Source organism: Parasteatoda tepidariorum, chromosome 7 (assembly GCF_982258835.1).
Source record: "Parasteatoda tepidariorum strain Cologne lab strain chromosome 7, Ptep-v5.0, whole genome shotgun sequence".
NCBI lineage: Eukaryota > Metazoa > Arthropoda > Arachnida > Araneae > Theridiidae > Parasteatoda > Parasteatoda tepidariorum.
In genome coordinates, this window is record NC_141761.1 from 52,688,007 (window position 1) to 52,704,222 (window position 16,216).

The following is a 16,216-nucleotide window of genomic DNA, read 5'->3' on the forward strand; positions in this document are numbered from 1 at the left end:
TTAATTAGCATGTTCAATCTTAAGCCCTCGAACCATCAAAATTTTATGAATAATATTACATAAAAATCTGATAATTATATTAAAGGCCGTTTTTGTCTTCCCTTTTTTTTTTGAAAAAAAAAAAAGCTTTGTAATTGAGAGTTCAGTGTACCCTTATACATTTATTCAGTAATTTTTCATTGCTCCTTTTACCAAATTTAATGAAAAATGCTTTTACAAAACAACATAAAGAAAAAAAAAACGAGGGCGACCAATGTATGGTGATCAGGGAGCTGTCCCCATGTCAGAGAGATTCCGGGTTCGAATCCCGGACAAAGCACAAGGCATTGATGTTCCTCCGTTCTCCTTTTTGTACTGTTTGTCCTCTTACTGTGGGATCAACAGTGGCCCAACTAATATGGCATCCCTGAAAGAGTGGTCAACAAATCTGCCCTTCTGGTACCTGAATGACGAATTTAAATATCTTGGTGGGCATTGGCGAAAAATTTTTTTAAACCTTACATTCAAATAATTCATTTCACACTGCAACATACTTATTTTAGTCATTATTGGAAAGCGAAATAATTCAATTTAGAGAGATAATTTTAAAAAAAAAATTTTTTCGTAACTTACCCTATAGTAATCTGTGCTATAAACATCCCTTGACATGCCGAAATCACCAATTTTGACGACAAGTTGGTCGCCAACAAGGCAGTTTCTAGTGGCTAAATCACGATGGACGAAATGCTGGCTCGCGAGGTATTCCATGCCTTTTGATATTTCACACGATATGTGTATCAAGTCAGGTATTGTTAAATGATTATATTTATGCAATTCTATCTCTGGTTTTGAAACTGCAGGAGATCTGTCTCTGTTGAAATAAAAATTTAATCATTTTCATGGTTTAAAAAAAAGATTTTCCTTAAAATATTTAATAATATCTTTTAGACACACAAAAAGCAAATTTTAAATCTTGAAGAGTAATTTTAATACGGTGGGATTTTCTTTAAGAAATAAAGTTGACATTTTTTAATGCTTTTAAATACAACATTTCAATGTTAGGAAGTATAATAAAACTTTAAATTTTGAAATCCTTTATCTCATCCGTTAGTTTTCAGTAATTTCAATAGCCTGAAATGCTTCAGAAATTATTAATTTGATTCTATTATATTTTCCTTTATAATTACATACCTATAAATGACGTTAGCGTGTGTATAGATCCTAATTGGTTGTTGAAACATGACATTTATGTTAGCAACTGCTTTTTCCATTCCATTTCGAGTAAGCCTAATACGTAAAATATGAAGTGACACACTCTTTCAACAAATAAAATATTACTATTTGTTTGGATTTTTTTTAAATATTACTATTAAATTAAGTTATATTTTGAAATATACTTTTATTTGAATATGTATTTATTAATTTATGGGAAGAAAAACAAAGAATTTTAAGAAGGAATAGTATAGTAGTAGAAATTAGCAAATAGTATAGAGATGATCTAAAATACATTTTTTATCAAGTGTTCATTTTTAGCATCCGAAAAGCAGATTTTAATAATTTTTTTTTTGTTTAATAGATAAAATATTTTCTTTTGATAGTAATAAAATAAAGAGATAAGAAAAAACTTTAAAATTCAGGTAAAAATGAAACTCTACTAAAAATGCTCAGTTAATTGTAGAATTTGTATTAATGTATTTTGAATAGGAAGTAACTCAAACAAAACTCTTTGTATTAAACAAACTATCCATAAAACTGAAGATGTACCAATCTCGCAGAGAAAAAAGGATACAAAAAAAAGACAATTTTCATTAAGATTTTTTAATCTTTTAAAGTGATTGTGGTTTAATTAGTTTATTAATTAGTTTCTTTGTTGGTTTAGTTAGTTTATTAGATAGAGTTGTTAATTCATTAAGATATCCGACTAGTTTCGACAATTTTATTTTAAATATAAAATTTTAAAAGGCTAGTTTATTTGTTTTATTATGTGTAAAAACGTATAAAACTAATTAAAACAATTATCATTATTATTATTATTGTTTGTGAGTCCGTTTTAAGGTAAAAATAAAGCATTTTTAATAATAAAGCATATATGCTAAATAATAAAGCATAAAAAATAAGCATATAATAAGTAAAAATAAATCATATGCGCTAAACACTGTAAAAAAATTCTATCACCTGAAACATTTATGAGGCAATCAACTGTATTTTTAACTATTATTTTAAACGCAAGTACATATACTACTGAGTTAGAGATCAATGTAGTTAAAAAAACGAATTCTTAGAAACTTCAGAAAAGCATGCATAAAAAATGAAATTCGACTTTTTTCTCTTAGTCTGGAGTTCAAAACACTTGTGCTACAATCATTAAAGCACTCATGGAAAATTGTAGACAATTATTTTAAAAACAATATAAGATATCGTGTTTAAGATGGTGTAAAATGTGAAAAAAAAAACTAATTTTGATAAAAACGAATTCAAGGACTTAAAATCACAATCTATCCACTGTTATCACCTGGCACAAAATCTGCTATAACTTTGTAAGTAATTAGAGTACAAACAAAAGTTAAGTAATATTAGAAAGCAACGTCTACAGGAATTCTAAATTCATAATAAATTCAATTATAAAAATCATGCTTTTGTGCTAGTCAGATACCTTAATGTGATACATTTAAACAAAAATCATTTTCAATTTACCCTCTTCTTCTTTTTGCAATTAGGATAATAGTGATAAAAAAAGAGGTTAAATTGTCTTTTTTTCTTCTTTTCGCTTCCTCAAAAGAAAAGATTCAGTACAAAATATATGAAATAACACTGAAAGGCTGCTAATTAGTTTGCTATGGCTAGATTAAAGGAGATGAAAGGTGAATTAAACTATTGATCAAATATATTTTAATATTTTTGTTTTTCAGATTTGTCAGATTTTAATTGCATTTTTGTTTATTTTTACCTAAATATTCATTTGCGATCCAAAGTATGTATAAATACTTGCTTGATTTCACTTTTGTAGCGGATTTTAAATATATATAATAAGTACAATGGCAATCTAATAGAAAAATGGTGTCATGTGTAACATAAAATTAAATATCAAGTTTTAAGTTATACTTGGTATCACGTGCTACATGAAAGCACGTTAAACACTAGACTGCTTCTTTTTTTTACCTTTCTTATACATTACTCGGCAGAATTTTCGTATAAAAACTCTAAAATTGCAATTAATTTTAGTTAATTTAAAAGGTCATATTTTTTAGTAAGTATACACTACTTACGTTAAAAAATTGAATTTTAATTCTCAAAATGCAAGTTAAATAACCATAAGCGGACAACAATGTATTCCCCGGAAATTGAAAAGGAACACAAAATCAATACAATTGCAGATCTTTGCCCATTAGGCCAGCGATGCTATCCAAACGATTCAAAACAAACCTAGTGTAGATGGTAGCGCCTAGAAATCCTTATCTTCCGAACAAACCAACTACTTCTAAAACCTGCTCAACTATTATAAATAACAATATTCTGGATAACTTGACTCAAATTAGAATTTTGAATATAAATTTGATGGAGTTTACGAGAAAGTTTAGTCGATATCATGATACCGCATGTGAGCACAGCTGGTTTTACAACACATTTCAGTCATTTAACGTTATTAAACTAACACAATTAAACTTAGTAATTTTAAAATTATTTGCACAAATAAGGAAAAGCAGAATATATATATATATATATATATATATATATATATATATATATATATATATATATATATATATATATATATATATATATATATATAAAATATATATATATATATATATATATATATATATATATATATTATATATATTTTTGAAAAAAGAAAAAAGTAAACGAGAATGAATCCTTTTCTGCTTCGTTGATTCAATTCTGGTTCTGCCGATAAATTAAAGGTTTTCTACGATCCCTTCATTTAATTTATTCTTCCATTGTATCTTTAGAACTGGAGATACAGTAATAAACACTTTATTGACTTCCTAAAGAATCACCTATAGTTCAGCTATAGAATGACGCAATTACAAACCTCTTCTTCTCAAAAGCTTTAAATCCCTATTCGCCGCATTTTGGCATCAGAAATTTGTCATTCAGGTGAGAAGAATATCTTTTGTATGGGTGGGAATAGTACGTAGTCTAAATGGACTATAGAGGGATGTTTATTTCCTTACTAAATACTTTGACGTGATAAAGCCATCTATATCGGATTACATGTCTTTGCATATACAAAGAACTTGTTATTAAGGCTCTATTCTTACAGCTTAATGTATTCATAACAATATATCTCTGAAAAGCTATCAGGCCTCCTTTAAACCTTTTACGCTTCAGAGGTGATGAGTTTAGGAAACTCAATAAGAACCAGAGGGAATTATTATGGATATATAAGGACTGTAAACTAAGAAAATGCCAAAGGATCTTGTTTCTGTTCTGCAGTTTGATCAAAGTCACTGGTTGACCAATGTAATAAACATTTTAAGACCGTATATAGCAATTTACAATCCAGAAAAAAATAATCTTATAGACAATGAAATTCGTTACAGTTTTTAAAATGGAGTAAGACAGGGCGAGGGCGCATGTTAACGTGTTTAAAATCAATCATAGATTTAAATATCTACCAGAGGATTTTCAGACCAAGTTCATTCTTATGTTCACTCCAGCAAAATGTTTTTGTTAGAATAAATGATTTTCTACTTGTTGATCACCAAGACGCACTGAATGGAATTTTTGGTACTTGACAAGACAAGGTTGAGAGTTTGTTCCATTCACTATATCATTCCACAACTGAGTTTTGAAGCGAAGGGTTATACACAAACGATTTTATTGGAAACCATTCCAGTATTTATTATTGTACCTTCACTTCTAAGGAGCAAGTGAAAGAATAAATTAGACGAATAGGTAATAGATGAACTTTTATTCACCGAAATTTTCGGAACCTCAATTGAATCACTGTTAGTATAAAAATATTTTAGCCCTACTTATCACTTTTCATAGTACCTAAGTGCACTGATAGTAAGGACACGGTTCCCGGTAGAATACTGAAGCCGAACATCACTGGCTGCAGTTAGTAAGCGGATAGGTGACAACTTTGATCAGGCTGGGTAGGGACAGAGGGAGAGTGGTATCGATCCTCGTTAAACTATTCCACCGAATGTGGGAATCGAATTGTTATCGACCATGTCAACCTTCTGATCACGTTTGGTTCACCAATGTGGGGACAATGTCAACCGTCATCTATGAAAAGGTACCCCGACATAGAGTCGAGTTAACATGTCTTATCTACTACTGAATTGTAATTGTAATTTTGTAGTGGTAGATACCCTACAGTACTCCCCCATCAGAATTATAGCTGTGATAGAATTCGATGAATGAATACCGCTAGTTGAAACATTGCTGTTTTTGTGCGGAGCTGGGAGAGCTGTATTAAGATCACCGTACTTTTCGAGTGCTGAATGTGAGAGGTGTATTAACTTCAAGGTCGTAGTCGCTCCTGTGCTGCCTTTAGCATTCGAGTGCATACGTTGTGTTTGATTGAAACTGAGCAGCAACAGCGTGAGGAAGTGGATAATGTCGCAGACACAAGTAGCAAGTCAACTGTTCAATGTGGACCATCCAACAAAGTCGGCGTTACTGTCGATGTAGGCGTATTCATATCGAAGTGGGCGTTTGTGCTAAGGTAGGCGTGTTCACATCACGTTCGAAGGTCACCAATGTGGGGGGTGGTAGCTGACGACTATGTCAACCTTCAATTGCCTGACATCGCTCTCAGGTCGTCAAGCTACCAAAGCGGGGGCGTTAACCCTTCAGCAGAGGATTAAAACAGTGATGGCATGTCTTCGGTTCATCTTCAGGGATATTTCGCAGACTGTCGTCAATAGCCCTATGTGCAGCTTTTGTGGGACGTAAATAAAGTACCTACCAACCTATCACTTTCTTAAAAAACCTAAAAAAAATATTTCCTACTTTACCAAATCAGTGCGAAAAATTTTAAAATAACTATGTTCGTGATGCAATGTCTAGACTATACCCGCAATATTTTTCAGATTCCTCTAACTGATAGAAAAGCAGGAAATAGTATTTTCCCCCAACTTTTTCGAGAAGTAGTAAGAAGGACTGAAGCCCTTTCTGCATACAGTGGTTTAATTGTTCTTCATCACCTTTCTGTGCCACATAGCCAAGGTACGTAAGTTATATACTTTGTAATGTCATATAATTTTGTTCTGTAAGTAAGTTATTATAAATAAAGGGATAATTACAAAAATAGCGTTAACTCTCCCAAAAATAAACCAATCGCAAGTAATTTTAAATATGTTGTCAGATAAGAGTTGCTAAGTAATACTTCAATACGTAAAGTATTGGTACTGTGATGGAATAGTGTCACCTGCAATGAGCAAAAAATTCTATATTTGATCGCAAGCCAGTGAATTTCGCCGTGTTCGTTTTACTCAAAAATTCAAAATTTCGTGATAATACTTCTCTCAGAAGATATGATTTGATTTGGGGGAAAATTTAATATCCACGTATATTGGCCACTTTTTCCGTTTAATATACTTTGCTTCCAAAATAAAATAAATAGAAAAACTAGGTATCCTATTAAACACTAGAGTGAAGGATACCTTACTAAGTGAGAGGAGGTTAACCTGCACTCCAGTGAAAACGTCTCTTACAAACTCTGAGATGCTTAATTGGAATTTCGCTGTATTTTTGCGTTTTTTATTATTAAATTTAATTATAATCATTAATTTTAATTACATTTATTATTATATATATTTCTGACTTCTATTTTTTATAAAAGACAATTTCTCTATAAATGATAAGAGAAAAAATTCTGTCTATTGCATGATATATTCAGAGTAATTCAAAATAGTTTTCAGTACTTCGTTAAAACATTTGTAACAACGGTTTATATGAAATGAAAATAAAATTCTGAACAGCATTTTGAAAATGATATGGACAATTACCATCACATCCGGATTTCTTATTTAGTTTCTGAACATTTTTCAGCAAACTTGTTAAACGAAATAGTTTTAAAATTTTTTTTCGTATCTGCAGTTCTTTAATTGAATGGTTTGATTACTTCCTACATTTTGTGCATTGTTAATTTATCAGCTAAACGAAGCACTAGGGATTTTCGGAAGGTAGTATTTTCTTTATCAAATCCTAATTACTTACATTAAAAATAGAAATTCTTATTAATAAGGTACTCTTACTGTGTATTAAATTCCCTAAGCTAATAAAGAAAATTAACGCCAACTAGCCAGAAGGTAAAAAATACCTAAAATTTTTTGGTTGAATCGGGTTACGAACCTAACGTGATCTCAGACGAGGAACCAACGCTCTTACAAAAAAACGTTGTTTTTGAAGTTTTTTGAGGTTGACAGAAGTAAAAAAATTTACACCTGAGATAGAAAATAAGATTATGTTTTGCATCAAAAATAACCTCATTAATAAACCTTAATTTCATTTACACCTCACAAAATTAACTTCATATATAACTAAGAACTAATTTTAGTTTAGTTTATAACTAAATTAGTTTAGTTTTAGTATGTTAAATAATTTCAGTTTAGTTTATTTTAATTATATGTATATATCTCAAATATACTTGAATTTTCTTGTAGTTTAGAAAAAATAATCCGTACACCTCAAAAACAACCTTCCTAAGTTTGTTGCTCTAAAGTAGATTTCCCTCAACGTCAAACCAACCTCAAGTGTGAATAGAACAACTTCATACACTTTAATTATACAACTTGGGAAGTTGATCATTTAAAGTTGTGTTTGAAATCAACTTCGAATAAATCTCAAATCAACCTTGACACCTCAAAACAACCTCAAAAATACATTAAATTTTTGTAACGGTAAGTTCATTAACTGAACCACGGGAGTATCAAAGCTGGTGTAATCCTTTTTTTTTCTTTTGTGCACTAGAAAATGCTTCTTTTTAACAACTTAACAAGATGTAGTATATAATACTAGTGGACTGCTCCCCATGCTCGCTAACCCTCGCCAACCCCCGAAAATTGCTACGCAATCTTATACGGTTTGCTTCGCAAACCAAGCTCGCTTCGCTCGCTACTAACTTAGGTACATTGCAAATACACAAAATTCTAAGAATTCAAAACAATCATTCAAATCCATACAAAAAAAAATTTTTTTTTTTAAAATTACATCTTTTTAGTAAGTACTAAGTCATTAAAATAAATTTGAACTCAAATAAATGACATGAAATTCGTTAAACCTATCAGAAATGTGCTATAGTATAAAATCTTAAAGCGTAACAGCACGACTGAAACTCATTTTTCAATGAATAACTAATAATAATAATAAAACAAATAAATTCGTGATATAAATCAAAAATCGTCAAATAAATTCGTAATATCTAAATTCGTGAAAAAAGCGCTTTCGACAAAATACTAAAATAGAGATCTATCGACAAAGACTACGCAATTCTGCCTAGCTTATGCTCTCTCTGGTTATTTCAGTTTCCGACTTTAAAAGCGCTATATGCTGAGTCACCTCAGCTAGATTTGGCATGTGACATTTTTAGCGGCAATCATTGGTCGATTTTCCAGCGTTGCCATTCGGGGAGTTGTAATGAGGCTTTTTTTTGTCGCCGTGTAAGAGAAATATACATATAGATAGTGGCTTCAAAATACAATACAAGATGAAATGTAGTGCCGCAAAATATAAAAGAAAACTTTTGTTCGATACCAAAACTTTGTGTTAAATTTAACGCTATTAAATTTAACGTAAATAGATAAAAATTGCCTTGAATTTGTAAGGTTCTTTTTCTGACATTTAATGCAAGCTTTTTAAAAATGATTGTAAACTGTTTACCTCAAAAAATTGTTCAAATCTCCATACTCCATGTATTCAAACAACATCATGAGTGCTTCCCCGTCAACTGAAACACCATAAAATTTTATGATATTATTATGCTTCAAATTGGACAATAGTTCGGCTTCCCTTTCAAAGTCTATTTTAGCATCCTCCAAATCTGAATCTTTTAAAGTTTTGACGGCAACTAAAGTTGTCGGCTCATCCGGAGTTAGGTAATCCGCTGTCCCGAGGAAAACACGTCCAAACGCTCCTTCGCCCAAAGTTTGAATGAAGCTTATCTTTTCCCTTGCTATGTGAGGGATTTCTGAAGAAAAATATAACAACTATAACAGGTATAGAATGAATTCATAATCATACATTTTATAAATAAGATTTTGTGTAGAAAAATACCTATTAAGCACTTTAAAAATCTTAAAAACAAATAAAGCGCAGAATTTATTATTTAAATATATTAAAAGCAAACATGAAAATAAGTGCGAAAACGTTTTTTAAAAAAAAAGCTGAAATTAATGTCACCATTTGTTTGAACATGCGGCGACAATTTTCCTAAACAACTGTGAAAATAAAATTTTAAATTAACCATCATTAAATATAATATTTTAATTCAGTAAGAAAAAGGTTTAAATTATATGGATATTTTCCTCAGAATCAAATATTTTATATGTAGAATTTTGATTATTTTCAATAATAAATTAATAAAAATTTCGTTTCACTCATTCTCACGTTCTTTTCAATTTTTTTTATTTAGTTTGTAAAAAACGCGCTTTTAAAGTACAAAAAAAAAAAAAAAAATCACGCCACTTTTCATTTTTATACCTAGGTCGTATAATTTCGGATACTTCATTTTCGAACAGTGAGTTGTAGTGAAAGAAGGTTTTTGCGAATGTAGACTGCCCGACATTTTTCCTTTTTGTGGGAAAAAAAATATTTTCGCCTTGAAATGCAAATTCATGATTTTTTTTTAATTCATTATTTTCTTCTGCTTACCATTGTATCACCTTTTGTTTGGGAGATGAAATTTTTGAATCTCGTTTGAAGAAGTTATGAGACTTTGAAACGATTGTTTGCAAGTTAACTCCAGCTAAAATTTAAGAATCATTCTTAAGTCAAAATGTTTAATTAATCAAAATTTTGGCCCCATGGGGACATTTATCCTGATGTTTTGTTTCCTCTTTGAGGATGGTGATACGTTTTGTTTGCAGAAATCAGAAAATGATGGAGACTTGTAATGTCATGATAAGCAGAGCCTCAAAAAAATTTTAGCATTCTCGCTAACCAAAAAATGGTCGAAAGTTTGTGATACAAGAATCCATCCTCACGCGCCTTAACAGGAATTAAATACAAAAAAAAGTGCAAAAAAAAATGTTTATTTTTAAGAAGAAATGCAACCGTTCGATTTTTTGAGCTAAAGTAAAGTGAGAAATACGGGCAAATGTTTATAAATTTTAAGCTAGTGTAAATAAAATTACATTTACTCTTGAAAAATATTTTATTTGACGCTATTTCTATTTGTTTAAATATTTGAGATTTCTATTTTTCAACGAACAAATTCCTTTAGTGTAAAAGAATATTCGCGAAAAGAATTCCTTTCTCATCTCTAGATTTATTGTTTTCTTTATCATTGTTGAAATATGAAGGGCTTTGTTTATTTCAAAAGTTTAAAGTAGAACCAAGAGAATCTTGTCGTTTGCTTGTAAAAAGTATTCAATTACAGGATTCTTCCAAATCTTTTTTATGTAAGAAAAGTGAAAAATAGATCTTGTTTCGAGTATTCAATATTTATTTAAAATGTTGATTTCATCCAAAATTGGATATTCTATGTTGGATATTCTATTGGAAATAATTGTACTTAAAATAAAAGAAAGTAATAATTTAGATTAACTATTCATAATTAAATAGCATCTGGCCTAAAAAATTATTTATAAAAGAAATAAACTAAATAAGTAATACATGAAAGAGATACACGCTAAATTTTCTTCAAACAGGTTGAAACCAACACAGAAAAACAAAAACAATAAAATAGCATTTCAAGTGATATTATTTGCTTCAAATTTCGAAAAAACAGTGCCATTGCAATTTATTTTGAATATTATTCTCACCTTAAATCGCAACAAAGGAAAATTTGATTGATAGGTATAGGCAGACGAAAGTCATTAATACATTTTACAGTATTCAAAATAAAGCTTGATGTATAATTTTTTTTCATAACACGAATTACATCAACAAACATTTTCCCTTAATGAAGCAAGAATTCTTTAACCCTTTCTAGAGGACCACTTTTTAAGTTCAAAGAGCTAGCAGGTTCAACATCAAGTGCTTGTAGCAATTAAAATGTGTAACTACTGGTGTTAAATGTAGCTGCTATTTAAATAAAAGGATTATAAACATACCCAAATTTATTTATATATTTTTCTTTTAAAAACTATTTCAATTAAGAATTGTTGTAAACAGTATAAAATTATAGAGATGTGTAAAAAAATTCATAAATATATGCAGAAATGCATATTTGTGTGATTTAATCGATAAGATCAAAAATTCAATCATCTCCACACATTTTTAAGTTTAGCTAAAGTAAATACATAGCTTGGATATAAAAAGTTCATATCCACCTACTTGGTACAGTATATTTTGTGCTGTAAAAATAACCCCTATATATATGTCAAACTGATACTTAACTATTCAGTTTTTTGTCTCTCCGGTAAAATTATTTCTGTTTGAGATGACCGATTTTCGAACTCATTAATTAAATTGTAATGTTCCACAAAGTTAGTAAAAAAAATAGTTATTCAAAATTTTCTTTATTTTTAGTTTCCTGGGAGTTCCTGGGAATTCCGCTACTTTAAATTGAAAAAATAGTTAACATTTCTTGTTGGAGGATATGAATTTTAAAAAAGAAGAAGTTAAAAGTGTGAAAAAAATGGTAAATAATGACTAATAAATTTATTACTAAACTATAATAGATAAAATAAAAAACAAATGAGTTCTAAGCTAGTGTACTATAACCCATCTTTATTTACAATTTGTCAGGTCTTACGGAAATAAAGTATTTATAAAATTGTATTTTATCTTCTGTAAAATGACACCCTGGTACTTATTTTTATTCCGTTTTGAAGTAGTATGTTTTATTTTTTTCAATGAAATTGTTTTAAAAAAATAACTTATCAACTAAGAAATCGAAACTCATTTTGTAGTCCCTGGCTGGAAAGTCTGAAACGGTCACAAGCACTTCCAATAGTTCTTGTTGTTACCGGAATGAACTACATTTTCTTAATGCGAAATTCCTCCATTGGGTGGCGCTAATAATCATATTGGTTCAAGGTTTGACACGATTTAATTTGATTGATCATATAGAATTTGCGATAAAATTAGATAATCTATCAAATAGAATTTGCGATGAAAAGTTTCTCACGTGATGTAGCATCCTCTTAAGAAGGAATCCAATAAAATTCAAGAAGAATTGTGCCTGCTTTAGTCGAAAAGAGATTTTTGTAAAAATTTAGCCTTTCTAGTGTAAAATTTTTTTTTAAAAATTTAGCCTTTCTAGTGTAACCATTTTGCCGGCCAGGTGGTAGAGCGGTTAACGCCCCTGACTGCGAAACCTTTGGCTGTGGATTCGAATTACGCTCTGGGCATGGATGTTTCTCTCTCTCTTTGTGCTGCCACTGTTGTGCGTGTGTGTGTGATGTGTGAATGTTGCCCACCCTATAAACGGGTCTGTGGCGGTGTGGCGTGGGCAATGCTGCTCGCTTCCGTGACTTTGGTACACAGGTGCCCACTGGGTAACGCTAAATGAGCAACAATTCCGGCGTCTTCATAGGCAAAGATTAAAATTCAGTGCTGCCATTGGAGAAAAAAAAAAGTGTAAACATTTTTTTTAAAATAATTTCAGCTTACCTGTAGTGAATGTTTTGTTGTTTTCTTTCGAATAATTAGGGTTTTCAACCATCTGAGAAGAGTTTAAGGGGATTCTTTCCCTCAAAATTCTCCTTCTTCGACGTAGAAAACACAGAAAAAGCAAAGGTGAAATTCCAACGTTCTGATCCGGAGAATTCCGATATTTTTTCCATTGGATCAGGCAAACTATTCCAAATACCGAGACACAGACTATAGCAACAACACTTGCTGTAAAACCAGTTGATATCTGTGAGATATAAAATTAATTAGAAGAATGTCAGACATTTGATAATCTTAAAATATCTCAAAGTAAAGAAAATGAAATAATACCCGAATGCATCAGCTATAACAATAAAGAAAATGTGAAAAGTATATATTTTAAAATATTCTTATCAACGTAATAATGATGCTACATGGAATTAATGAAGCTTCAATGATAAACGTTTGCGTCATCAAATAATATACTCACTGAATATCTTGTTAATCTATACAAATACGAAAATTAGAAAAATTGTTTTGGTTTCAAAGAACCATTAAATAGCACTACAATAAATTAAGCAGTATGTTCAATGAAATAATACCCGAATGCATCAGCTATAACAATAAAGAAAATGTGAAAAGTATATATTTTAAAATATTCTTATCAACGTAATAATGATGCTACATGCAATTAATGAAGCTTCAATGATAAACTTTTGCGTCATCAAATAATATACTCACTGAATATCTTGTTAATCTATACAAATACGAAAATTAGAAAAATTGTTTTGGTTTCAAAGAACCATTAAATAGCACTACAATAAATTAAGCAGTAAATTAAATTCCGGCAGTAAAAATGTACTATTTCTATTATTGGGGAATGTAAGATACTTTTGACATCTCGTTTTTTTTTTTGTTTTTTTTTTATCACAGATTGTTTAATTCAATAGAAATTTATCACCCCCTCCCCAAAGCATCAAAACTTTAAAGCGATAATTTATTACTAACGGACTATAGCTAACAAATCTCAGAAGAAATTAGGTTTCAGAAGAAAAAATAATAATCCAAAAACATAATGCTTAGCATCTAGTTCATTTTATTTTAAATCGAAAGTTATTTGCATCGCTTTTTAATACTCTAATAATTAAAAAAAAATAGGTTTGATACAAGCAAAAATATAACTATCAGAAAAATCACATTTAAGAATGACATTATAACAACAATATCTAACGACTTTAACAACAATATACACCGAAGAGCCATTACATTATAACCACCCTGCTAATAACCTTTAGCCCTCAAAACTGTCAGCACCCGCCGTGTAACTGATTCCACAAGGTGCTGATAGGTAGTCTGAGGTATCTGGTACCAGCGCTCGCCAACTGGTCCTGCAATTCCCTCATATTGCCAGGGGGTAGCGTGGCAGCACGAATTTGGTTTTCCAAGTAGAACCACAAATGCTCTATTGGATAAAGGTCAGATGAATTTGGGACCAAGACATGACTTGAAAATCACTGGAATGTTCCTTGACGATTCGACCCTTATGATATGGTGCATTATCCTATTGGTAAACACCATCCCCCGCAGGAAAAACTGTTGCTATGAATGGGTGAACCTGGTCTGCAACTATGTTCAAGTAGCTTACAGACGTCAGGGATTGTTCTATGAAGATTATGGGTTCTAATGTGCCCCATGAAAATATTGTTCCTGGGCGAGAAACCATGAAAACCTGGGTGAGCCCATTGTTATAGATGGAGGGTGGTCATAATGTAATGGCTCTTCGGCGTATATTTTTATATTGATCACTGACATTTATACAAAATAAACCATAAAAACATTGCATAATTTTATAAAATCCGTGATACATTAGCCATTATAATGTCATGAAAATAAAGAATAAATCAAAATATGAAGTAAGATGACCGAAATTATATACAGATTTCATACAATAAATGTAATTTTGCAATAGAACGATCATATATTCTATTTCAAAATAAAATGACAAAACTTTTTGCTTGAAACAGTCAGAAGAAGATTGAATCCTGAATTTTCATCGGGCAAAGATGCACGATTGAAATTTCATCCCTCTTGATATACGGAAAGTGGTCAGAAATTTGATGGACGATAAATTCTAACTGGCGATACAATTTCAGTATATTCTGCATCCAAGCTATGATTGAACCTTGCATTTTTTCAGGCAAAGAAATGAATTTGAAATTTAAACTCACTTGCTATGGAATTTAGATTGACCACAATAAAATGTATTTGATGCTATAACGTCAAAAAATGAAGCAGTTAAAAGACAATTGAGCTCAGTAGATTATTGTCAAGCCCAGAGATGCAGTTAGAATTTGAGCCTTTCAACTATTCGAAAAAATGTCAAAATCTTTATTTACGATAGATTAAATTTAGAGATAAAATGATGATGAATGCCTCTTGAATAGTTAGGAAAAAATTTAACCTTGTATTGTCATTACGATTGAAGTTGGTATGCTAAATGTTTGCGCAATTCAAAATTTGAGCTCTCTATAAGGAAGCAGTTCAAATTTTTCTTGTCGATTAAATTCTATTTGGTTACAAAAAAAGAAAAATTCTATCAGAAGCGATCGAGAGATGATTAAACCCTATTTTATTATCAGATACGTACAAACATTAGAATGAAATTTGAGTTCCCAGGTTATTCGTAATGTCATTTTTAATTTTTTCTGAATTAAGTATTTATTTAAGAAAACAGCGAAACTTATTTTAAAAACTTCTTCTCAAAATATTTCCCATTATATATTTGTTATCGCAAATCGCAATTTAATCCATATCCATTTACACGACAATGTTCCAAAAATGGAACATGGAATTTGAGTTGTAGTGAGCAAATAAAGTTTGAGTAATATAATTTTTCATACATTTAAAAACTACATTATTAAGTATTTTTTTGCATTCAGTTTTGTTCCATTTCCATAATTATTTGTTTTTTCATGAATTTTAGAAATTTGATGTAATTTGTAAATTTTTATTCTGCTTTTAACATAATTTGCGATAAAGCGAATTTCCAAGGAATCGATTTACGAATTTTCATAAACTTAAAAGTGGTTTTTCAATATGTTCTCTGCGATGGCATTGAATAGGTTCTTACCAGTGATAATTTTTATTTTCTGATTCTTGTTGTTTATTTTGTTTCCCTGATAAATTTGTTGTTATCGAGTGGGTTAAAGAAGAGTGAGTCCTTGTTCTATTTGTCTAATTGCAAATTTTGCTCAATCTTAGAATAAAGAACAAGATTAGCTGTTGCCACTCGCCACGTGGCGACTAAATAAAATAAGATAACCACCAATAAATTACCAGCATTTGTCACTCCCTCCCCACTGCCTCATTTTGTCATTTGTCACCCCATCCTCAACACTTCTTAGTTCCTGGAAGTGCACGCACATCAAACGCATAAAAACGTTTATTTTTATTAACTTTCGTCTATTTTTTAAATAATTGTTTGACGAGTTCTATGACAATTAAT

The 16,216-nt window shown here is 30.4% G+C and overlaps 1 protein-coding gene across 1 annotated transcript in view; it reads right to left on the minus strand.

Moving 5' to 3' along the window:
• LOC122271468 (NT-3 growth factor receptor-like) overlaps positions 1–16,216 on the minus strand; it is a 180,310-nt gene that overhangs the window by 15,140 nt on the left and 148,954 nt on the right. Inside the window, exons 10-12 of the mRNA XM_071183472.2 lie at positions 12,733–12,979; positions 8,836–9,142; positions 613–850 (exon numbers count right to left, since the gene is read on the minus strand). Of these exons, the coding sequence (XP_071039573.2) occupies positions 613–850; positions 8,836–9,142; positions 12,733–12,979 (792 nt within the window). The remainder of the gene's footprint in view (positions 1–612; positions 851–8,835; positions 9,143–12,732; positions 12,980–16,216) is intronic.